General features: G+C 48.8%; 1 protein-coding gene across 2 annotated transcripts in view; it reads left to right on the forward strand.

The window, feature by feature from the left end:
- The first annotated feature begins 2,011 nt into the window (after positions 1-2,011).
- Kit (KIT proto-oncogene, receptor tyrosine kinase) overlaps positions 2,012-25,964 on the forward strand; it is a 77,576-nt gene continuing 53,623 nt past the window's right edge. For both annotated transcript variants that reach the window (XM_057772229.1, XM_057772230.1), the window contains exon 1: positions 2,012-2,122. In XM_057772229.1, the coding sequence (XP_057628212.1) occupies positions 2,056-2,122 (67 nt within the window). In that variant the 5' untranslated portion in view covers positions 2,012-2,055. The remainder of the gene's footprint in view (positions 2,123-25,964) is intronic.

Genomic DNA, 25,964 nt, shown 5'->3' on the forward strand with positions numbered 1-25,964 from the left:
TGGCTTCAGGAAAGGCAGTTATATGCCTAGATCATTTGATTATCCTCTGGTACCAATAAGTTTTAAGTGGGTAGCTTTAAAAAAAGTATTTTCTTAAGCCAACATAGGACCTGTCAACATCCAAAAGGACAGCTTCAAAATTAAATGAAGTCAGAGAACCGGGAAGTGATATATCATTTTAGATACTCAAAGAGGCCACTTGTGTTTAAACTGTTTTTCTTGATGATTATCTCCCTTTTATTTTCCATTCTTAAAAAATGTTTACATATTATCTATCTATCATCTATCTATCTATCTATCTATCTATCTATCTATCTATCTATCTATCTATCTATCTGTTTGTGGGTGTGTGTCTGCCCTATTTCACTCTTAAGCGCCCTGTTGGGGTGTTCTATCCATTTACCAGAACGCCAGTGAGAGCACTCAGAGCACTTGTCACCAAGCTGGACAACTTGAGTTTGACTCCCAGGACCTACAGAGAAGAGAGAACACACCCTTGAAAGTTGTTCTCTGACATACACATGTGGCAACTTCAATTTAATAAATTAGTAAACTAATAAAAATGATAAAAGTAGTAAAGAATATGCAGGGAAAACACAGTCCCCAGCGGAAGTCTTAGAGTGAGGCCTCAAACTCTGTCTCCCCACTACTAGGTGTGTAACCTTGGGTCACTTTAAGAACTAAAGTAATAATCATCTATTCTCCCTACTTCACAGAGTTAGTTGGAAGCCTGGATAATGGGGTATAAAACTATAAAAACCCACTACGGGGCGATTGTTACCGTCCACCCACAGATAGCCACAGTGACCACCGTCCACCCACAGATAGCCACAGTAACCACAAAATGCTCCTAAGTAGATGCTGTGTTAACAGGATTACTTTAGGAGCTGGAGAGATAAGTCACTGGCTAAGCACAGGAAGAGTTCCGAGCAGTTGGGCTCCCAGCACCCACAAGGTGAATCTGTAATTCCAGTTTCAGGGCATCTGACGCCTTCTTCTGACCTTCCTGGGCACTAGTCACACACGTGGTGCACAAATATATATGTAGGCAAAACACTCACTTTTTTTTTTACTTTTTGATTAGCTCCTAAGGCTGGCCAGAACAGGAGAGAGGTGTGTGTGTGGGGGGGGGGGGGGAGTTGTGGATGGCGTGGGAATCGGGGTATGGGGTTAGATTAAAAAAAAAAAAAAAAGAAAACCTACGAGAGAAAAGGCACCCAAATGCAAATGGGCCTTAAAACCCGTGTTTCCAAAGCTAACTACTTCGCAAGGAGCCCCACCACACTCCACTGGCCCAGTTTCCACAAGTCTCAGCAGGAGCTTGGTTGGGCGGAGGTCCACGCTGGCCAATAGAAATCAGCTGTGTTCTTACAGGTTTCACAGCAGGTGGAGAAACTGGGCAAGAAAAATTACTTAAACGTGGGCTTAGCCTTTCATCGCGGTGCGGGGCGCCACAAATACATGTGGCCCCTTTACTAGCAGGAACGGAGAACAATGTAGGGGACCCAATTTCCTAATCCTTTCGCCCGGCAGTCCCAATTCGTAACACTTCCACTGCCGGCGGAGTACAGCCTCTCCGCTCCGGACGGTGTTGGGGCGGAGGGGAGGGGGGACCCCTGCGGTTGTCCTTTATTGTCTAGGGAGCACCTGCCAGGTGGCTGGCCGGTGCCTAAAGCGCGCGTGGCGCCAGGTTTCACAAAGCGCAGGCAGCACCTGCGTGACCAGCGAGCGGCCTGGGGCTGGAGGACCACGGGTGGAGGGAGAGTGCCGGGAGGAAGAGGATCCAGGATGGAGGGGCTAGGGGTGCTCCAGGTCTCAGAGGGCGCAGCGACCCCGGGATCAGCATGTCCCGAGAGTCCCGGGCACCAGGCAGCGGGAGGGAGCGCGACCCGGGCTGGAGGAGGGAGGGGCGTGGCCGCGCGCTGGGGGAGGGCGCTGGAGGAGGGGCTGTCGCGCGCCGCTAGTGGCTCTGGGGGCTCGGCTTTGCCGCGCTCGGTGCACTTGGGCGAGAGCTGTAGCCGAGAGAGGATCTCAGAGTCTAGCGCAGCCACCGCGATGAGAGGCGCTCGCGGCGCCTGGGATCTGCTCTGCGTCCTGTTTGTCCTGCTCCGTGGCCAGACAGGTGGGAGAGCGCGGCAGATAAGAGGATTGCACCCTCCACCCCGTGGGTGCAATCCTGGGTCCGGGAGGGGTGCCACCAGCCGGGGTGCGTTCAGAGTGGTGACTGTTGGCTTTTCCTCCGCCTATGCGTTACAGCCCGTGCGAAGGTGGCGGGCGGCTGCGGGACTCTGTTGGCCCGCCTCGCTCACCTGCGCCAGGAGCCGGCAGCGGCCGGCTGTGGAGACCTGGAGCCGAGAGTCTTCCAGGAGCCGGGGCCGCGGGGCTGCGGGGCTGCGGGCGAGTTTGGCGACGCTTTTGTGCCGGCTGAGCCCGGGTGGCAGTGGCGGGCGGCCTCGGGCTTCGCACCGAGAGAGTCCTTTTTCAGTGCGAGGCGCGGTCACGGCTTCCTTTTGTTAAAAGTTGCGTGTGGGTGACCGGCACCCGTGAGAATCAGCCCACGGGTCCCCGGGCGCGCGCCGGGCAAAGTTGGAGAGCCGTTTTCTTTACACTGAGACCGCTGCTTTCCCACCGTGGGCGCTCTTTGTGCACAGGGCTGGGGATTCAGCCGCAGTCACTCTGGTCGTGCGCGGCGCCACCCGTGGAAATGAATCTCGGGCTCGCTTGTGAAACCCCCCCCTTTTTTTTTTGCACGGGGAACACGCGGCGTGCGGCTTTGGGGCGGGACCCCGCGATCCTGTAGGTGGCGGCTACAGGGACAACTTGAGCCAGGCGTGTGGCGAACAGCCGCTAGGTTGCAGACTTTTTCCTTTTGTAAATCTCGTGCTAAAGGCTCGCCCCTCTTTGCAGCCGCACGGTGTTCATTGCTGCCACGCGCCCGGGAGCTGCTGCAGCCTACGTTGGCCGCCAGCTCCTGGGAAGCAGGGTCCTCGTGCGGGGACGCAGCTGTTCCATGCCACCTTGTGCGCACAGTATGAGGAACGAGCCAGGCCACCCCAGCTTTGGAAACCCTGGTCGCAGTGTATGAGACTTGTAATCGCAGGTGGCCGTTTTCTTTGGGAATCCCGAGATCTAGACACCCCCTCCCACGTGATAGCATCCTCTGGCCGCATTGGGGTGGGGTGGGGGGTGAAGGGGTGAACTTCGTGCAAAGCCCATTTGTTTCTTCAAGTTGTTAGGAAAACCAGGGTACCTCTGCACGGGAACTTGGGTCGCAAGGTGGAAGAGGATCTGCAGGCTCCTGGAGCTCCTTAGCCCTGCCCCTTTTGGCCAGGTGTCGCTGGTGCGCTGCCTGTGCGGGTCGCCTGGCTAGTCCCTGAATCCTTGGTTTCTGCCAGATCCTTTTCAAAACAAAACCTAGAAACCCTTTGAGGTTACCCTGATGCTATAGGTTACGGAGAATCTGAGCTCTGGAATGAAGCGCCCAACGGACAGCAACGCTGTGACCTGTTTGGAGCCCGCCGCTGGTTGCATTTTCCAGATCCCACTCCCCCGATGCTTTTGAAAGGCCCGGGAGGGCTTTCCTGTGGGGGAGACCTTGCATCTGGACCCCTGTACCAGAGGAGGGGTCGTCAGGAAATACAAATGAGTGTCTGGATTCCGAGACGTATTTGACCACTTAGCCGAAAACGCCCCCAGCGATCTTTACACGTTCCACCTTGCTCTTCTTTAGACAAGGTGGAACGCCAGAAAGATCATAGTTCCCCTTCAAAAGCTGAAACGACTCAATGATTTACATCTTCCTCCTGATTAGTGTGCTCTGACCAGTAACTTTCTGGCAACAAACCCTTGCTGTGTGTCCCTCCAGTTTCAGGCCCCCTTTCAAAACCTACAGCCTCCTTGATTCTGCACTCTTGGGTGGGTCGTTTGAAATCGGAGTGGGTGGGGGGCTTCGGTTTCCCTATAAGTGCTAGAAGACATTGCATCATGAAGGATCGCGGCCTAAGGGATGTGTGTGTGTGCGTGTGTGTGTGTGTGTGTGTGTGTGTGTGTGTGTGAGAGAGAGAGAGAGAGAGAGAGAGAGAGAGAGAGAGAGAGAGAGAGAGAGAGAGAAACTGTTCTCCTGCTTAGCAGGAAGCTCTTTTGTGTTTTTGTTTATGTTGTGCTCTCCATTTGGAGGGCCAGCAAGTGCTTGCTCTGTAGTAACCCCTCCTCCTTCCTGGGCATTCACAGCTTTTGGAGCTCAACAGGATGGTCCTGAAACAGTGAATCAGACCTTCCCCCTTTCCTGCAGGTGCAAGACCCTAGTAATTTATGCACCTGGCATTCTGGTTTATGATCCTACTGGAAATAATCTGATAATTCTGGAATAGAGAGAGCCCAGATAATTACACTTTCCCCACCCATCCACGCATTCCTTTTTTTCTTATGACGTTTTAAGTCATGCAAGGCGTGCCTTTGCAACATGCTTTCTAACGTGCCTTAAATATCATATCATGGATATGCTTTGTGCATACGTGGGACTTTATAATCAGCAAATGTCTGCCAGGCCCCGTGTTGAGGGCTTTCCCTGCTGTTTCCCTATTTAGGGGGCCCAGGAGGTTGGGCCACTATAGCTTCTACTATTTTCCTATTGGAGAACAAGTTACTTGCCCAAAATAATGAGTGAAGGACCCTGAGCTCAGCTCCATATCCATTTAAACAGTTCGCCAGAATTTGTTGTAAAGTAAGACACGTACAAAATCATTTAATGAGTGCTTATTATATGCCCAGCCCTGTTCTGAGGGTTCAAGGACACAGGACTGCTGTTTTGGGTAAGAGGGCTTCAGACTATTTGTCTTGGAACATTTGGTTAGTCTTTTCACTTTAGGTGAGTTAATTTGCCAGGAGGATTGACTGAATAGCTTGAACCAGGTGCATGTGAGCCTGTTGTATGAGGGGTTGGGGGAGGGGTTAGCTGGTCCCATCTAGTTAGGGTTCCTCAGAAAGGAAGATAAGTTATCTCTAAAATGAAGTTGGAAACCATTCCCAGCCCCCCTCAAGTAAAGATGATTATACCGTTATATATTTGTCCCTGATAACTGGCTTCTCAGCGGTCGTTTACTCTGGCCCAGCACAGAGAAATACAGTGACCATTTACTGCACTCCCAGAAGAAATTCTCCTCAGAAATGTGCCAAGTATTCCGTGGACTTCCTTGAGTGAGCTGAGGCTGCAGGCGTTGTTTTGGTGACGGATTTTGCCATGGTTGTTGGCAGTCCTTAGAAGTTACTCCTAGGACCTTGACTCATTACTTCCAGCTGATGAGAGGACACGAGGAAATGAGCAAACCAGCCAGGATGTCCAGAGCCGATGTCTTAGCTGGATCTAGGGTAAGCCCTTAGAAGCAGGGGCCACAGTCTCATCTCTCCAGGATGAATTAGGTTCAAGAGTTGGCGGGTGGGAGTGTGGGAAGTGCCGTAGTCATGTGTGGTGACTTTTCCAAAAGTGGGATTAAAAGACATTTGTAGGGATCCAAATATGTAAAATTTCATATGCAGCTTCAGCAGCACCAGTCACTATTTTCACGGCTGCAGTTCTGGGGTGAGCAGAGCTTGGAAGGGAGTCAGCGGTAGGGAAACGCTTGAATCGAGGACAAATCCGGCATGGATCTTGCTGAGCAGCAGAGACCTGGGAGCAAGCTTGGATTGTGTGGTTCATCTCGGACTTCAGTCTCCAATAAATGAAGAGTCGTTTGAAGCCAGTAGCCAGCTCCTAGGCATGCTTGTTTGGCTGAACGGATGCATCTAGAAAACATGGAAGACGATTCCAACAAAATGCTCCAACCTCATCACTTGCCATCCCTCTTATGTGGCAGCTTCCATTTTGGCCCTGATGTGTTCCCATACACACCTTGACGGAATGTAACGTTTAAGTTCAGTTATTTAGGGCAGATGGCATCAGAGTTCAGGGCTCAGTTTCTGGAATTGACATCCTGTTCTGCCACTTACCCGCTGTGCGATCAGATACCAGATGCTTACCCTCTGCGTGGGGGGAGGGGCAGCGGGGTCAAGGCGCAAAGGCTGGGGATTGATCACAGGAGGTTCTGTAGGTGGCTTGCTTAGCCCCTCTTAGGAAGTGGGTGGTCTCTGCAGGGCTGGGATTTCATAGCCCTCTCGGCTTAGTCTCTGAGAGGGAAAATGCAACTGTGCAACTGGCGTAAAACCTGATGGCTTTGGTTTTTTTTACCTGTTTGGATTTTTATTAAGATGAAACTTATTCATTGAATGACTAGGTCTTTAAAAACATCTTCTGCCCATGGTGATGCGTGCTGCTTTTCCTGGCTCTGTAGTTGACTTCACCCAGGTCCCTTGACTTTCCACCAAAGGGCTTACAGAGTTTGGGATAAAAGTTTAGGGAGTGAGAATCCAGGTGAATAAGCCCCTCCTCTGGTCTCCATAGTCCTTCCCTTACGTTTATGGCTGTGCAAATATAGAACCATAGGAATTTTCCGGAGGGGTTTTCCTGGACTACTTCCCTGGGAGTGCAGCGATCTTGTAAACTTGCCCTTGGCTGGGTTCTGACCCACAGTGGGCTGGAAACCTTGGCTTTAACAGCTCTGTCATTCACTGGACCACGCTTTGAACACAGGCAAGGCTAGAGAACGCTGGATCAGTTTAACAAAGCTTATCAATCCCTTGCTGTGTCCTCACCGGGACAGCAGATAGGAGCTTCTGTGGCAGGGACGTAAAACTGGGGGTGCAGATGCATGGTGGGTGGGCAGCGGTTTCAAAGAGAGGTGCCTCAAGTCTATTTGGGCGGGTGTTAGCACAGACCAGGGGACTGTGGATCTCCACATGGGAGATCTTACTTTGAGATAAGACTGAACCCCTCAGAAGGGGAGCAGAAGATCTATAGTTGTGATAGTTGGAAGAATCGAGAGAAACGTGGAACAAGATGTTCAGATCTTTATTGAGGATCACCCAATCTTTGGTCAGATGGCTGAGGGTAAGGAAACAGAGGGTATAAAGGTAGACTCGTGGGCCTCCCGATTAGATTAGCCTAAGGAACAGGGGGTGGGGGGGGGTGGGGGGAGGTGTATTTGGTGTTGAGCTAGGTCCAAATTGTGAGGAAGGCCTTGGAGGCCAGGCCAAGGTGGACTTGACTGTGAACAAGGTCACCAGTTCAGGGCCACCTGCTTTGCCTTCTGTTCAATTAAGCACAGCTTGGAAAACAGTGCCCCGTCCTGCCCCCAAACTTGGGATAGTCTTCCTATAGGCAGTCAAGAAGAAGGGAGAGTCTTTTTAGTTATTATTTTTAAAGTAAAATTGGTATATCCTAAAATTGACCACGTTAACACTTTGGAATGCACAGTTCAGGGGTATTGAGTACATTCATATTGTTATGAAACCAGCTTTATCGCTTCATCTTGCAAAACTGAAAGCCAGTACCCACTAGAGAGCTCCTCCCCACCCATCCCCCTGGCTATCACTGGCTCCGAATTGTGTTCTGTGTCTGGGACTGGTTAACCCCACAGTATCTGCCTTCTGGTTGGCTTGTTTTAGTTACCATAATGTCCCCAGGGGTTCTTCTTTGTTGTGTAAGGCCAGAATTTCATGTTAATTGTTTGTATTTTTGAAACAGGTCTTGCCATGTTGACCAAACTGGCTTCTTAACTTCTGGCCACCTTGCCTCCCTCTCTCTGGTGCTGGTGGCACATGCTAACACGACACCTGACAGGGTTTCCTCCTAAGGCTGACCAGTGTTTCTGCTGTTATGTGTATACTGACTGTGTGTGCTCTTTCTCTATTCACAAGCTGATGGGCACTTGGATTGCGTCAGCCTTCTGGAAACTGTGGATGATCCTTTGCTTTGGAGGAGCTTTTTTTTTTCTTTTTTTCTTTTTTTTGGTTTTTCGAGACAGGGTTTCTCTGTGGCTTTGGAGCCTGTCCTGGAACTAGCTCTTGTAGACCAGGCTGGTCTCGAACTCACAGAGATCCGCCTGCCTCTGCCTCCCGAGTGCTGGGATTAAAGGCGTGCGCCACCCACCGCCCGGCTAGGAGGAGCTTTTTTTTTTAAAGGGTGCCTCACCTCAGAATGACAGCCCTGTATTAACGGAGAGCTGTAGAGAGGGACAATTCATTTTAGGCTGTTCGGTGGTATTGGACAAAGGGGATGGGAAGCCCTATGCGTTAGGCATATTCTAGAAACAAGGAAGAGTGCCCACGAGACTGAGACTGAGATGCGTAAAGATGGCATCCAGTTGGCACTACCTGCCAGCCACCAAGCCATGGGAAGGAGAGCTGGAGCCTGGGAGTAATGGCGGATGTTGGGGTTCACAGTTCAGGCTGGGCATGGGCTCTTTATGGGGGAAGAGCATGGTGACCAGCTTGTTCATTCATCACCTCGGGGTTACACTTACCGGAAACTCAATTTCACAGACACAAGCTCGATATCAATGAAATTCATTTTTTTTTTTTTTTCGGGTCAGGTCCATGTAAGAAAGAAAATGAAACCCCATAGTCTCAAACTCTGGCTCAACACTATTATGAAAGGATTTGGGGGATTATAAAGAATTCTGTGTTAAGTGTGCACCGGTCATATGATGAAAAGAAAGATGTCATGAAAGGAACTGTCCGGTGGGGATGTGAATCAAATGGATGCTTTGGGTGGAGACGCAGACAGAGCACTTTGGGGAAACAAGGACTTTGAAGGCGGCTTAGAGAAATTGGATTTATTAAGCCTGGAGACGATAAGGTGAGGGAGGTTTAGCGACTGTCACTCTTCAAGTATTTGTAGCCTGTGACAAGACTGTCACAAGCCGCCAGTGGGCATGCCTTGCCCTGAAGGAGACTGGGATTGTTTTCGGGAAAACAGTTCTTTAATTGTGGGCTGAGAAGGACTACCACAGCTGGCTAATGGATCTCTACAGGAGACAGGAGGGAAGCCAAATGTCATTTTGATATGGCCCCATCCCGCCTAACTCAGCTGGCTTGATGTCCCCTCTATGGTCTGCAGTCCTCGTTACGTAATTTGGAAATGAGAAAATAACTGGCCTTGCTTGTTTCCTCACCCCGTTGGTGTGGGGTGGAGAATTTCTCATATGTGTTGCGTGGACTCACAGCTCTTGGCTCTGTGGAAAACAGCCGGTGAGGAAGCCACAGCCTAAAAATAGGTTATTGATCTGTTGGGGTAGGTCACCTAACCACAGAGTAACTTGTGCCGTGGAGTGTCAAGATAAGGGACCTAAGGAAGTCTGAGGTCTAGAGAGATCCATCCCCACCTAAGGATGGTTTGTTGCGGGGGTCGCCTGTGCTGTGGGGTACCCTGCACTGTGGCTGGGCAGAAAGCTCAGCGAGGATGCAGAATGCTCAGTACCACCCTCCTGTCCTCTTGGTTACTCAGGGTGAATTGCTCCTTCTGTGACTTACCAACCACTCTTCCTTCCCATCTGCCCGTTCCCTTGGGTCATTTCCCAGTCATGGTTCAAAGGCACACATTAGATCAACCGGGATCTGGAGTAAGGTAGTAGAAGCCGCGGCGCGGCTCGTCAGCTTCTTTCGGTCAGTAACATCATGAAAGAATGAATGATGGCATGTAAGGTAGGATTCCTGGCTCTCCACAGGGAGATCAGGGCTAGGCAGACCCCCTGGCATGTCGTGTGTCAGAAGGTTTAGTTGGCAGTCTGGTCATGTGCCTTACAATTGGGTTGGCGGACAAGGCATTGCTCCTTGAATAGAATGGTGGACTCAGAGGCATTTCAGGGACCCGAAGTAAATTTTGAAGAGGGCTGTGATTCTGTCAAGGTTTGAACAGCAAACGTTAAGTGTTGAGTGAGCCAAAAGGCTCCCACATGAAGAGGCTTTGGAGAGTGGAGTACAAGGTGATGTGGGCTCATCTTCAGGGCACCTGGATTTTTTCAGAATGCTTCAAAAATTGAAGCATTTCCCACAATGCCATATGTGATGAGATTTTTGTAAATGAAATCTGGTCAAGTAATTGCCTATTCAGAGGAATAACTTTAAAAAATGGAAAAGTATGCATCTCGCTTCTGCATGTGATTATGTCTGTGTGTGTATCATGCAAATCCAGTTCAGGTATGAACTGTGAGTTGTTTTTAAGCCCAAGGCTAATTGCACTACACCTTTTCCCTCCCTGCCATCCTCTTCAAGTCTCTCCCAGCCATGGTTCCAAATACCTGAGCATCTGACAGTGACAGGAGATGACTCCCGTTCTTCATTCAGTGACAACGTAAATCTGTAGTGAAATGGGAAATACGGTATTCAACAGGCCTCAAAAGCTTTTTTTTTTTTTTTTTAAATGTGAAATTTTTTGATCTAGCAAAACGTGGGATGAGTAAGACCTTGGAAAGGTCTCTGCTTGGTTTGAAACACATAGGTTCTTTCCAGATTCTGTGGCTGCTACTGCTGTGTTAGAAGGCTCTTAGAGCCAGGCAGTGGTGGCACACACCTTTAATCCCAGCACCCGGGAGGCAGAGGCAGGCGGATCTCTGTGAGTTCGAGGCCAGCCTGGTCTACAAGAGCTAGTTCCAGGACAGGCTCCAAAACTACACAGAGAAACTCTGTCTTGAACCCCTCACCCCCCAAAAGAAAAAGGGTAAAAAAAAGCTCTTAGATTACTGGTGGGCCCTCTTCCAAACAATATTGGAAAGAGGGCTAGGTCTCTGGCAGTCTGTATACCCAGGAATGAACTCATTTCTGTGTTCATATACGGACTGTGTTTTGGAGCTCGGGAAACTAGTTTTCTTTGGACCTGACAAAGAGCAGGTGGCTGTAGTGGGCACAGTACTGTCACGTAAGGGAAGGTGTAGGTTCTTGACACTTGACCTAGTGGGGAAAAGATGAGTAGAAGAATGAAAAAGAGGAGAAACTTGTCTCCTTTGTCCGCCTCTTTAAATTGTGAGGCAAAATATCCAGCTTGCCTCAAGTGACTTGAAGTGTTTCAAAGGTTTAGGAAGTGGGGGAACGGTCCTCCCAAATGTTCTGAAACTACCAGTAATTTGAAAATAATAGTCTACTCTTAAGCTGAGAGTTTTCTCTCTGTGTTGAGAACAAAGAAACGGTGGTCACAATGGATTTCCAGTCATTGTGTCTCTATTGGGAGGAGCTACGCACAGAATGGAGTCCAGCGCATGTATTCGATTCAGGGGGGAAACTGTACTGGAGACATTAGAATGTTCAGGGTTGGTGGCATTGACTGTCATTCTACCAGGCTAGTGTATGCTTAAAAATGGAACATAACTGTATTAAAAGCAGAGAAATTAGACAGGTATTTTAAAAGTGCTTATTAGGTCGTAGAATATTTGAAACGCATTTCTGTTTCCATCCTAAGTGTCACAGTGTGGATTTCCTTCATTGTTTGACCCCACAGTGTCTCACTATGTAGCTCAGGCTAGCCTCATAATTACTATGTTGCCCTGGTGGACCTCAAACCCTTGATCTTCCTGCCTCACCCTCCCAAGTGCTGGGGGTATAGGGATGTATGTGTCATGTAACCAGCTGTGGTTTTCTTAATATGAAGGCATTAGAATAGCTAGTAACAAATTTGTCCTTGAATGTTCTTGGATTTATTTTCATATACTATGTGTGTTTAACACAGGGAAGTAGTAGGTACGTTTTGAACTGGACCAGAACCAGAAAGCACCATTTTGATAGAAGACCCTCCCCTGCCCCTCCACCCCCTCCCTCCCCCGCCCCAGTTTTAAAATAAGCTAGCATATGTAGAAGGGGTTTTGAGTTTTTTTCTTCAGATCTGAATGTGTTGCCTAATTTACATTTCAGCATTTTCAAGGGACATTATTTAAAATGATCATCCAGTTTAGAACCCCTGTCTTCTAAAGGGGCTGGGCGATTGAGATGCCAGTGGTGAGGGGCCCCTCCCGACACAGGGGGTGCATGACAGACGGCCGCGGGGTGTCGTCCGCTGAGTGGCACAGCTTCATTCTGTCGTATTGTTCTTTTGTTGTTTTGTTTTCAGAGACAAGATTTCTCCATGTAACAGCCCTGGCTGTCCTGGAACTTGCTCTGTAGACGAGACTGGCCTTAAGTAAACTCACAGAGATCTGCCTGCCTCTGTCACGAGTGCTGGGATTAAAGGCGACTACCGCCCAGTTAGGCTATTGTTCTTAAATTGGAGTGTTGGGTGGGGGATAGCAGTGAACACCCTTGACCTGGGGCCTCTGTTCTAGTGAATTCTTTTCCTCTCAAGAGCCCAGAAAAGCAGGGAGGGGAAAAGAGTAGAGAAAACATTTGAAGGCCTGTTTTACAAAAATCCATTGAATTTAGCAGCTTCTGGTCAAAAGCAGAGGGAAAGGTCAGAGAAGGTGACCGTGAAGGAAAAAGAGATGGCTATTCAAAGATGGAGTGGAGGGAACAGCATAGGGACCAGGTGGGTGGGATTTTTTGGGTGATGGGACCATTCCCTTCCCAGGAAGGACTGACCATTGGCTTCTGTTCCAGTGGCTTGCCATTCTTGGTTCAGCTGGAACTCATTTGACAGAAACACGGAATGGAAACACTGGGCCAGTCCTCACCTTTAGGATCTGGGGGGCAGAGCGTTTCATCCACACTGCCAACCTGGCCGTCTCGATCCCATTCAGAAAATGTGGGCTTCATGAGGAAAACTGTATCAGATGATCCGCTCTCTGTCAGTTCTCTTTGTATCTCTTTTATCCCCAAAGCCAATCCAATTCAGGTGTGCCCTTCTAGAGAGCACCAAATGCAAAACAAAACAAAACAAAACAAAAAAAAAAGCCGGGCGCTGGTGGTGCATGCCTTTAGTCCTAGCACTCGGGAGGCAGAGGCAGGTGGATCTTTGAGTTGGAGGCCAGCCTGGTCTACAGAGTGAGATCTTTAGGACAGTCAGGGCTACATAGAGAAACCCTGTCTTGAACGCCACCCCACCCCCTAACCCTCCCACCCTGAAAAAAAAAAAAAGAAAAAAAGAGGAAAAAGTCTGGGACCCAGTGAACTGAGTGTTGAAACTGCAGAACAAGGGCTAAAAGGTCCTCTCTGTCTGCCCCGATGGTGGAGATCTGGCCCTTGTGGAGGGATCTGGGGACAGATGATGGAACTGGGAAGGACACCTCTGAGTTGAGGGTTTTAGGGAGGAAGCCCGAGGAGCTTGACATGTGGCATCAAGCACTATTGATAAAAATCGCTGGCTTCGAACATGCACACGTGGGTCACAAAGCCTGTTGTCGGCAACACTTGTTCAGAGTTTGACCTTCTGTCATGGGGGATAGGACCTACGGTTTGGGGCGAGCATTTCAGGGCCTGCGTTTAACTAGACCCTCGTTCCCGCTTTCTGTTGCTGTGGTAGGACCATGACCAAAGCAATTTGGGGAGGAAGGGGTTTATTTCACTTTCCTGGTTAACAGTCCATCATCCAGGGAAGTCAAGGCGGGAACCTGGAGACGGAAACTGAAGTAGAAACCATGGAGGCGTGCCGCTTCCTGGCTCCTCCCACCCGACTTGCTCAGCCTGCTTTCTTACACAGCTCAGCCGCAGCTGCCTAGGAATGGCGCAGCTGCCTAGGAATGGCGACACACTCTGTAAGCTGGGAGTGCCGCCTCAATTGCCCATTAAAAGTCTTACAGACAGACATCCGCAGGCCAGTCCGATCAAGACAATTACTCTGCCTGGGTTTCCTCTCCCTAGGTGATCCTAGGTTGTGTCAGGTTGATAATAAAAACTAGCGAGTATAACCGTGTTTAAATTTATTGTCACTTGTCTGGGAAAGAGCAAACACATTTAAAACAGCAGCAGGAAGCCTCTGATTTGTATTGCTCCCTGGCCTCTTTGAAAACCTTTCCTTTTGGCAACCATTTTTGTTTCAACATGGAGGAGCAAACATTAATTTTATGGTTGCATTGTTGCTGGCCTTTGAAGACATTGTTTTATGTAACCCAGGCTGGCTTCAAGGTAGGCAAGGATACCTCAAACTAGTGGTCTTCCTGCTCTCAGCTCTCAAATGTTGGGATTCCAGGTGTGTGTTATCATACCTGGCTAACATTTTTTTTTTTTTTAATCAAAGTGACATTTCAAGGACAACATAGAGTAGCAAGCTCTCAGATCCACAAGAGCAGCCAGGTCTTTCTGCCTTGCCCCTTCCCAGTTCATCTACTTATTCCTGAAAAGTCAAATTTCATCTATAAATATTTTCAGTACGTAGCTCTAAAATTCTGATTCCCTATTCTGAACTATAATTGCATCATTTCTTGTCATCGCACTGCCTCCCATCCCAAGCCCTCGACACAGGGGAGGGACACTTTATTTGAACTGGGACACGAATCATGTCTTTACCCTGCGGTGGAGTATTCAGTACCCACCTTTCCCCTGTTGAAGTAAGTAATATGACGTTTGTAAGTGTTTGACTGAATTGAGGAGCGGGCCTCGGTGGGGAGGTTCGCCCTGCCATTGCTTCTTGGCGGGGTTCAGCCTTGCTCTCCTGTGGAAGGGGTTGTGTGTTTGCCCTGTCAACGTCAGTCAGCGGGAATTACGCTGATTGCATTCCCGCCACAATTAGCATGTTTCAGTCCTTGCTTTTCCTGTAAATTGTTGATTGAGTGGTTCGAGCATGATCAGATTTTGTTTTTAAAGAGAATGCTGGATAGACAGTGTGTTCGTCTTTTCCGATGGCAATAATGTTCTTCTAATAGGTGCCTTTAGGCAGATACCTTTGGTAGCGTTCTTGTCTGCTTTTTCTGAGAGCTGTTTTCTGTTCGTCTCCTACCATGAGTGACATTTAAATTAGCAGCTAGTCTGCTCCCTGTGCCTGTTGTGCCAGGAACTGGGGATTTGAAGGAGTAAGTGCCTGTTTTGCCCTCAGCTGATATCTGTTTGCAGAACTTGCTCTCTCCTGTTTTCCAATCAGCTCTTGTCTGAGGAGAGCTCACCTCTTGCCCACCATCCCTTACTTTCAGCTCTGCAGGCCGGTGTACACCTGGTGCTGCTGGCGGAGGTGTTCTGTGGAGCTCCTCTTTTTGAAGGGATGTGCTGGCGGCCGTCTCAGCGATAGGTTCTCTGTAGTCTTTATTCTAAAGGTCAGATGTCTGATAGAAAGCCACAGCCATCCTGTCTTTGCTCAACTATCTTTAGTATTTTTGCCGTACTGTCTCTTTTGGTCATGAAGTGCCGTCAAAGTCAGGAACACTAATCTGGTTTTCCTTGCCTCTGAGTTGGCCACACCTTTACCTTAGACACCCGCAGGAATGCGTTCTTTTACCCTTTGCAGGATAGTAGTTTTGAGTGTTGGCTGCTGGGGTTGACTTTCCCCAGATGTGACTGCTCCCTTGAGCTATAATCCCAAGCGTGGCTTCCATTTTCCTTCCCTAAAGACGTGTCAAAGATCAGAAATGTTGGTTCTGTTCTCCAACGGCTTCAGAGCCACCAGCATGGATATGTTGGATCTTCTTTGTCTTCCAGACCTACTTTTTTTCTTGGGAAATGATAGTTCCTTTATCATTTGCTTAGATTCAAATCATCCTGTTTGTCTGAGGTACCCTGCCACCACCCCTGCTCCTGCTGCTTCCTCAATCTTTAAAACAGACAGACAGACACACGCGCGTGCGCGCGCGCACACACACACACACACATACACTGACCCCTCCCCCGCCCCTACCACTACTGTTGCTGATGCCACCACCACCAACAAAACAAAACAATCTAGGGTCTTTCTGTATGGTCTAGGATGGCCTCAAGTTCTGGATCTTCTGCCTGAGCCCTCCAAATTCCGGGTTACAGGAGAGGCCACACTGTATGTGCTCTGTGGCACATCCACTTGTATTTGTTCTTGTGTTTTGTATTTTATTTCTGAGTGTTTTTTTAGTTCTTTCATGTCCACTTTTTAAGTCTTCGTTTTTCTCAGCGCCCTTCCAAGTTTTAAAATGATTTGCTTATGTGTGTCTGAAAGTATATGCACACCTACATGTATGCACACACACATGTATGGTTTTGTATTCGCGTGTGAATGGGCTCAGAGGAGGGCGCTGGGTGTTCTCCGCCTATTTATTCCTTTGAGGCAGGCTCTCTCCCTGAATCTATAGTTTGGGTTTTCTCAGCTAGACTGCAGTATGTCTCAGGAATTCTTTTCTCTCCTTCCACACCCCTCTGGGCTGGGATTATAGGTGTGTGCTGGGTGCCAGCTGTCACTTTTAGAGGCAGTGGAACCTGAGAGAATGGAGCTGATAGAAGAGACGGGCTTAATTCTCATGCCACAGCCAATTTGATTCAGAGAGCCTCAGGCAATTTATATAAGAAAATCACATGGGTGAAGTTATCATAAATGCAAGCTGTATCTATCAATCACAGGGACAAGATCTGGCTGTGTTTACCTCCTGAGTGCTAGGGTTAAAACCAAACTTCACTATGCCGGTCTTCCATATGCTTTTTTGTTGTTGTTTTTGTTTGTTTTCGAGACAGGGTTTCTCTGCAACTTTGGAACCTGTCCTGGAACTTGCTCTGTAGACCAGGAACTCATAGAGATCCGCCTGCCTCTGCCTGCTGAGCCCTGAGTGCTGGGATTAAAAGCGTGCATCACCACTGTCCACCTGTATCCCTGACTGGCCTCGAAATCACAATTTAGTTGTGTCTGGCTTTGAACTCTTGATTCTTCTTCCCTCGCCTCCTACATACTGGGGTGTGCCACCAGCTGAAAGATTTTATTTTCTACACTGGAGATGCTTTTCCTCTCTTTAGTTTTTCTCTCTCCTACCTTTTGAAGAGGGCAGGTCCTAGCTATCTGCTCTTGTAACTAAATGGTCTTTTGTGCCTGTGCCCAGCCCTCTGTCTAGGCCTTCCTTCCTTCTTGCCCTCATTTTGTCTGTAGACCCCATTCCCACCCGTTTTCTCTTGTTGGGCTTCATCTGGGGTTGTTGGTAGGGATCGAACCTCTGTCTCTTCAGAACTCTCCAGCACGTTGGACATAGTACTTCCCTGCCTCCCCTGCCCTCATCTTTACTGGCTCTTCTCAGAGTGAACTGTGGCGAGCCATGTTTACAACTGGTCATTTGTCCCACTCTGGCGTGCCACGCACCAGCTCACACAGGGTGGTGATGTCATACTCTGGGTGCCCTGCCCACCGGGTCACACACGGCTGTGATGTCATCTGAATGGAGTATTGGATTCTGCTCTTCTACCCAGTTTTGCGATTGAGATTCAGCAACTCAGTTACCACCCCTAAAGCCAAAACAGCTCCCGGACACCAGAGCCCCTTTTTACTGTATAGTTTGTTAATGTTTGGATTTGCCAAGCCTAGGCCAACGTGAAATATTAAAAGACTTGCTGCTGCCTTTGCAAATACAATCTTCTTTTAAAGTACAATTTAAAGACATTTGTCGTGGAGACGAGTTGCCTTTGTAAACTGTCTGGAAAGAGATTAGTGTGCAAACGTACTTCCTAGCCTCTGACGTCGGCTGTCTAAGCTTATTGTTTACAACAAAACATAACGGTGGAGGCCGCCAAGGGCCAGGAAGCTCGTTACTGAGCTGTTGTCTTTGAGGAACATTTGTAAGAAATGACTCGCTGTGCCATTGGTCCGCCTGGGAGTTCTGAAGGAGACAGTCGGTTTGTAGTTTTCAAAGCATTAAAGCCGCATCTATTCTTCTAATGCCATCTAGTAAAAGACATCATTGCCACCTGATTTAGGGTGCCTTTTCCTCTCTTTTCCCCCAGTGGAAAATATTTGTCTATTTCTAATTATAATCATTTGAAAAAAATGTTGCCAGCGCTTGAAATATTAATTTAAATTTTCAGAAATTACCAAATTTTCTTCCTCCAGCGTGAGTTTCAGTTGATGAAATCAATTGGTGATTGATTTCAATCACCATATTAACAGGTTTCTAGCCAGACATAGGGGTGCATACACCTCTTGCAAGCCTTTAACCCCAGCACTTGGGAAGCGGAGTCAGTCAGGAGGACCTCTGTGAGTTCGAGGCCAGCCTGGTCTACGTAGGGAGTGGCAGGACTAAACAGAGAGAGTCTGTCTCAAACAAAAGGAGGCTCCCCCACCCTCAGGGATGGCCTATTCTGAAGCTGTGGGAAACCAGGGACATACTGGAAGGGTTTGCTGTTGTTTATTGTTGATTTTCTCAGTTCTGGAAAACAGATCAGTTACAGGCATTTTCTGCTGTTTCCTACAGGCACTGAGATCATTTTACACAAGGGGCCACTCATTAAGAATTCCTTGCAAAAGGGAAGCGGGCTTAATGTGTTGCTTCGAGAGAATATCACCCCAGAAAACTTAAGAGAAAAGTGAGCACTCATTAAGCAAATTGACCAACAAGTATCCTGATGAATGTTGGATCAAGTTTGAACACCCCCAATTTTGTCCATTAGTGTGCTTTTAAAACCAATGCGATTGTTTGGGTCTAATTATTTTCTATTTTGTGTATTTGAATGGAGAATGGCTATAGAGTTAACTCTTGCAGGGCAATTATCTCATTAGCAATCGAGGAGAAAATGGTGACTGGTAGCTGAGTAACCAAGAAATGCTTGATTGGTGATGAAACAATGCTATGGACAGACAGACAACCCCTCGGTGAGGGCTCGCTCTGAGGAGAGTTCAGGCCCCGGTGTTAACAGACCAGCGGGATGGGGTTTAGTGTTCTTTGAGGAAAACACCCACGGAGGTTCTGTTTCTCCAGCAGGCAACAGTTACTCCTGTTTGCCAGGAGAGGTAATAGTCCTGTGTCAGAGCACGGCCTGTGGAAGCGACCCTGGGGCTCCTTGATGTGCCAGAACAGGCTCGGAGGCCTCCAGGGCGGGGGGGGGGGGGGGGGGGCGCAGGAGGATTGGGTGCCAGGCCCTCTGACTCACTGAGCCAGATTGAGGTCTGATGCGCTGCAGAAGTTGTCTTCGTCACCAGTGTCACCGTTCTGGAGTCCTGTAGCTGTGACTGGTGCATTCTGCAACATTTCCCACTTGAAAGCTTGGGGATTTGAGAAATCTGTGCGCGACTGGCTGCCAAGGCTTGTCAGGGGGACCCAGCGCGAGGCCGATTTCTAGGTGTAAAAGCCAGGCAGATTCGCTCACTCAAGAAAATCTGTTTCTGCAGGTTTGACTCGAGTTCCAAGATAGCGATCCTGGTACAGTTTCTTGCTACGCTAATGTCCCGAGTCTGGGTTCTTCTGCTCGCTGTCTGACTACTGTGTAAGGCAGGGGGTCTACCGGTTCCCCAGTTGTGGTCAGGATCAGCCACAACAGCAGCCCCTGACACCAGGCAAAGATACCAGCACCCGCCTCGCCGAAACCTGCTGCGTTGGCAATGGTGGGAACATGGTTTCCCAGTCCCTTTAACCAGCCCATCAGGGGAAGCCGTTGCAGGCTGAAGGCTGAGAACTACTGACTAAGGGTGTCTGAATTGTTGAGCCTCATCTCAGCACGAAGCCCGGGGCCTCTTGAGTCCCTTGGTGTTCAGACAGGGTGCAGTTCTCAGTTCTCCTTCTGTCAGCCTAAGAAAGATAGATAGGAGTTTCAGTTAGTCCAGACAGGAAGACGGAAAGCTGCAACACTGAGGGACTGTGCAGAGGTTTCCAGAAACATGCATGCGCGGTGCAGGAGGAGAAGCAAAGTCCTTTCTAGAGGTGATATCTTCAAAGGATAAATAAGATTGATACCTGCCTCGACTCCAAGCTTTCGAGACTACCCGCCCAGTGTTGCTCACCTACATGGGGAACTACAGATATCCCCTTGGGGGGGCCTGGTTGGCTACTGCCCTCACCTACGTGGGGGACTACAGATATCCTATTGGGGTGCCTGGTTCTCTACTGGCACACCTGCCTCCTCCTTTGCACTCAGAGCCCCTTGACTTCCATAAAGGTATGAGCTTCCTGCCCTCTGCTCACTGGTGCACAGAGAAAACGGTGCTTCTTCCTGGCCTCCTGATGCACCCCAGTTTCCATCTCCTGCCTTTCCCCCTTGCTCTTCCACCCCTGGGGTGGGTCAGGTCCGCTCGCTCATGCTGCCCGATTCTTAACACTTATCACAGAGTAATTATACAAATGCATAATTATTGGTCTGTTGCCTAAATAGGAGATAGTATAAACTGCACCGTGGGGGTGGGGAGGGCTGTGCGCTGTTGCTCCAGGGGCCCAGCACATAGCAAGACTTCAGTGTGATATTTTTGAATGGATGAATGATGGGAATGGAGGTGGAGTTCAATCCTCACCATTATTTCAAGGATGCCTGGATTTAAGGCTATATAACTGTCCGATTTTGCTGAATTTTAGGAAGGCTGGTCCAGCTGAATTGGCAGTTGGCCCTGCTGCAGCAGCATCTTCTTGCTTGGTTTTCATCTGAGTTCTGGCTGTGGGGTACCCAAGAGAGCAGGTTCTTGAGTGTTGGCGGAAGGACAAGCTTCTCTTGGGGATGTTGTGATCCAGGGTCAGAGGCCAGCAGTCCGCACTGGAGAGGTGTGCTGGGAAGGCTTCTGCTGAGACGAGTGCTGTCTTGTCTCCCCCAGGACTTCTGAGCACCACTTCTTTCTTCGTACACAGAAGGGGTATCTTGTGCGTCCCACACAGTAATAGAAGAGACCTGCAGAGGCTGGAGAGAGAGCTCAACGGTTAAAAGTGCTTTTCATTTTTCTAGAGGAATCAGTTGAGCCCCAGCAACCAGCTCTGGTCCTTACTACCACCTTAGTTTCAGGGGGAACCAGTGCCTTCTTCTGGCTCCTGAGGGTGCCTGCACACAGACGGACAGACAGATACACACACACACACACACAGAGACCACATACACAAACAGACATAGACACACAGACACACGTAAATAAAAATGAAAAGAAGAAAGATACAGTTACTGGCATTGGTTTGTTTTGCCCTGGCTCATGCTTTGCATTCCCTTCCTAGAAGGTGACAGCTTGTGAGCCCAGCCACGTAGAGGTTTGAGATGGGGCCTTTGTCTAAGATAAGAAAGTCAGCTCCGTTGGTCTTTGTGTGAAGAGTTACAGTAACATTTGTGCACATCATTCACAAAAGCCACATAGTCTTGAGCCTGGGTTTTGAGGATGGTATTTCAAGATCTATAGAGTAGAAGTGCCCATAGGCTCATGGCAGTCTTGCTTTGGGTAGAGAAGCTAGTGATTTGTTGACTATTTGAAAATTGTCGGGGTGTTTGTATATGTGTGCATTTTGCATTGACGGCCCTATATGCTCTGTTTTTGCCATGCTAAGGCTCGAACCAAGGGCCTTTTGTGTGCTAGCCAAGCACTCTGCCCCTGAGCTACACTTAAGTAGTCCCCTCAACATATTTTTAATATCTGTTGTAAGTTCTGCTTAATTGAGTAAATTTAGGGACAGAAGCTCCAGATTTTAAGAATCGTGTGACAATAACTATTGTACATAGCTGGCTGGGGGCAGTGTTACCCCAAAGGCATGTGGTTTTGGTTCCTGTGTCCTTTGTTTTAATGGTTTCAGCAGGTATCATTCCTCCCTAACCTCAGCACATTCTGGACCGCCTTTCCCCCACCCTGTCTTCCTACTTGTCCTGGGCTCAGGGAGTGTTTGCTTGGTGTTTTCTCTGGTACCCCAAGTGCCGTCAGGTCCTTATCCTCTGGCTATCACATCAGTGATGGCAACAGCGTCACAGCAGGAAGTTTTGTCAAGCACGGGTTCTTAAAGGATTTAGAAATGATGTAAGGATCCCGAACAACTCTGCGCATGGCTTCCAGACATCACCACTGAGGCCTGGAGAGGCCAGTGGGCTTCCCCAAAGCTTCGTTGCCTTGGCTCGGGGTCCCTGTGTCTGGCTCTAAGACCGTACTACCTGTGCCACACTGTATTCCTGGGGTGTCACCTGCTATCCCAAGCTTACTGCAGCACCTGCCGCTTACACCCTCTGGTCTAGACTTTAAAGAGTGCTGTATGAAGTCACACAGTTGGATCCCCCCACCCCCGCGCCTGTTTTTTTTTTTTTTTTTTTTTAAATCTGGGTAGGGTGAGGTGGATAATTGCAGAGGCCCAGAAGCTGCAAGGTGGATGCAGAGAACTCCAGGCTACAACTACTGCTAGCATTTGATACTTGCTTTTTTTCTCTGAAGCTCTGAAAAGCATCTCATGTGCTGGTTTCCTGAGCACACGCAGGCCACCCAGGCTGCCTCTGCCCTTGACTAGAGGGCTGTTTTCCTTCCTTCTGGGAAGGACCAAGAAGGGCGCTTCAGGTTCCTGAGGGAGCCCCTTAAATCCTGCACCTTCTGCGCAGGCTCGCTGTCTTCCTAGAAATCTCTCTAGCACCAGCAAAACAGATTCTCCTCTTTGGCAAGATAACAGGAAGGAGAGTGGAGATGGGCTCCCCAGGGATTCGACCCGGCCTGCGAGCTGGCCTGAGGTACATGGTCGCCCCTCTAGGAACTGAAGTCTGGTAGCAGAACATTTGCCACTGCCTCTGCCCCCTTTCTCCAGCAAGTGCCTCAGATAAAATTTCTTGTCGGAAGCGGTACTGCTTTCGTCCCCGCTTCTGTGAGATGACATCTTGACAGTAGAAATGGAAGCTTTCCTGTTTGCTCTCGTGTGTAGGAACAGGGAAGGTATGACTTTCCTTATTTGACAGGTCCCTTAAAAGTAGATTTTAGAGTATATTTATGAGTAAAATGTATTGACTTACCCATTATGAAGAAAATTAGCATATTCATCTAGTTAAGTCAAGTATAATTAATTCCTAGCATCTTTCAAAGCTAGAAAATCAAGAGAGGCGTTTCCAAAGTGTTGATCACAGTTGAAAATGCCTCAGGGAAACCATCCAAATGTCAGGATGAGCGCAGAAGAAAGTGTGGCACATACTCGCGGTGGAACATTATTCAGCCTTGAACAGGGGTAGCGTCCCGACACGCGACGGTGTACGTGGGTCTCTATGGCATGACGAGGGAAGCGTGCAAGTCACTTGAGGACAGATAGCGCATGAGTACTCTTACTCCCGGTACCTAGGCGGCCACATTCAGGGAGTGGGAAAGTAAGCTCGTGGAAGTGGCGGAGATAGGTATTGAGAGTTACTGGCTAGTGGGCAGTGTTTCCGTTTGAGAAGATGAAAATTTGTAAAAACAAATGACAATAACAGCCCAACAATGCGAATGTACTTAATGCCACTACTTTCAAATGGTTAAAATGGTAATTAAATATTATGCATATTTTAGCTAATAAATTTCTGAAACGCCCCAGTTACCATATGCATGTCCATATGTATGTGTATGTGTGCACACACACATACACATGAATGTGTGAAAATGTTAATCGTTTCTTACCTAATGTCTCATTTGACACCATTCGAACTTGATGCTGTGGGACTGGAACTGGAGCCTAGGGTCACTGATGCTTTATTTGCAGAAGTTTGTTAGTCCCCGTCACCCCTTACTTTCCCCCCTGGGCCTGCAGAATTCTGGGACTCCTGAGAGAACATAGCATGCCGGGAGGGTACAAGCGCTACTGTATCCGTGTATACAGGCCACTCTAGTCACAATGAAGACAGAGCACTCCTGACCTGGATCTATGGAGGCGCCTACATAGATAGATGCCTGCAGGCATGGCTGTGCTGAGCTGTCTGTGTGTGTGTGGCCGACCCTTGCCTCTCTTCCTGACCCGTCGTCCTGCCTTGCTCTCCGCTGTTCTTTAAGTTAAGGAAGTTGGTGTTGAAAGAAGGGTACATCCTCCAATACCATCCCCAGCCCTGGCTGAACAGATGGCCGGGCCCCTTTTTCTCTGGTGTTTATTAGAGGCCGCTCCTAGCACTTCTTATCTGGTTCACATTTCAGTAAGCGCTTTTCAGAAATCCAAACACGGAAACCTACATATTTACAGCAGGGGCTGTGCTGGGTGGTGGGGAAAACCCAGTGGAAATGGGGACAGCCTTCCCTTCCCTCTGCGCTGCGGCCATGTCTGTTGTCCTTGTCAAACCCGGGGCTTATCTAACTCTCCAAAGGCCAAGTCCATGAGTAAGGAGCCTTTCCTCTCTCTCCCTCCGAGTCTTTGACTTTGAGATGGAGTTGGGGGGCGGGGTAGGAGTTTTGCTTCCTCAGACACTCAGCTGGATTTTTCTTGGGATAAGAGAGCAGGGATTGTTTCAAAGGAAAGTATTGTCCTGGGAAAGCCTGTACTTCTGGTAACTGTGTGTTTGGAAGAAGTTCTCAAAAACAAGAATCTTTGTTGGCGTGTGGATGTGAACCAGGAGTTACGGACCTGTGGCCTTCAGTTGTGCGACAGGCATTTGAGAACCTTCTGTGTCCAGCCCCTAAGTTTGTAAGGAGAGTTCTTTATCTCTTTACCCCTTTGGTTCTAAGTATTTCATTATAGGTCTTTATATCTATCTTTAATTATATTATTTTATTTTTAAAATATTTTATTTATTTATTATGTATACTGTATTCTACCTGCGTGTATGTTTGCATTCCAGATTGCCCTATAGTGAGATTGTGTAAAACAGATGGTTGCGAGCCACCATGGGGTTGCTGGGAACTGAACTTGGGACCTCTGGAAGAGCAGCCAGTGCTCTTAAACCTCTGAGCCATCTCTCCAGCCCCTTAATTCTTATTTATTTACTTTGTGTGTGCTTGTAAGGGCATGTGTGCGCCACGGTGCGTATGTCTGGAGGTCAGGAGAGAATTTTCCAGAGTCGATTCCTTCTTTCTAGCCTGTGGATCCCAGGATTGAATTCAGCTTACCAGGCTTCCGGCAAAGTTCCTGCTGGCTGAGCTTAGCTGTCTTGCTAGCCCCCTGGAATTTTAGGCAGACACCTTAACAGCAGCGATCTAACTTTCCTGTAGTGGTGGGGGCTTTGAGACAAGGTCTCAACAAGCCCAAGGTGAGCCAGGGACTGGTTGAGGTCAGGGTTGGCCTTGAACTCCTGACTCTTCCTCAGCCTTCAGGCCTGTGTGCCTTGCTCCAGCATAAGAGGTCCTCAGGACCTTTGGTGCACTAGGCAGGCTTTACCCAGCAGGCCCCCCGGACTCTTAGTGCCCTTGAGGCTTTTGAACTTTTATTCTTGGGTCAGGACAATTCCGAACATCTGGGGGTCTCCACCTGGGGTATTCCTCTTTATCCTTCACTAGTTGCTTAAAAACAAACAGAAGCAATTAGGTGTTTTATTTACACGTACAAATATTAAATCACGTCGAAAGCAAACATTTCCCATATTTTGCTCATGTCCTTCAATCGGTGCAGGGCTGTGCTGAATACCACGGTTGTAAAATCCTCAGCGTCCTTGTCAGTCTCTTAGCAGCAACTGAACATGTGACATCCCTTTGATCTCGGGTATGCTTCTCACGGGGCACAGGTAGCCTGAGGGCATCTTCTTTGCCACTGGAGAGCTTGCTTGGGATTTTGGGGTGGGACACATCCCAAGATGAATTCAGTACGCAGCAGAGTAGGAGGTCTGCCAGGGGTGTATTCGCCGGGAGGCGGGCACAGCTATGCCCTCCTCTAGTCCCTACTGCTCAAGAGTAACAGAGATGAGGAACTTGGAGGGGGGCGGGTGTCACCTCAACTCTGGCATTGAAGACCAGCCTGAGCCACATAGTGAGATTTCATCTCAAAAGATTGAAACAACAACCAAAACAAAGCCCCAAACTCCAAAAACCAGATAGGCAAGGATACATTACAGGAAAGGCAGTCTATGAGCCCCGGGCTTGTCTGTGTGGTGAAGGCAGAAACTGGGGGAGCTGCTGAAGCCGACCAAGTTCCTGCTCTCAGCAGCAGAGGCAGGAAGGGGCCAAGCTGCAGGTGGATCCCCCTGGCCCAAGTTCCCCTGCAGCAGAGCAGGTAGAAGGGAAGGTGGAGGGGGTGGGCAGCCTCTTAGCCCTGCCTCCCCAAAGCAAGGGCACTCCTGTTTGTCAGAGGTTTCCTTCTCTAGTGCTGGAGAACTATGCTTCTTCCAAGATCCTTGGGATCCCCCCATCTCAGCCTCTTAAGCAATGGAACTGCAGGCTTGCCCCACACTGTCCAGGTCCCAGCTCTTTTGTGGAATCTGGGCAAATCAGCCAGGTC

Source organism: Chionomys nivalis, chromosome 6 (genome assembly GCF_950005125.1).
Source record: "Chionomys nivalis chromosome 6, mChiNiv1.1, whole genome shotgun sequence".
NCBI lineage: Eukaryota > Metazoa > Chordata > Mammalia > Rodentia > Cricetidae > Chionomys > Chionomys nivalis.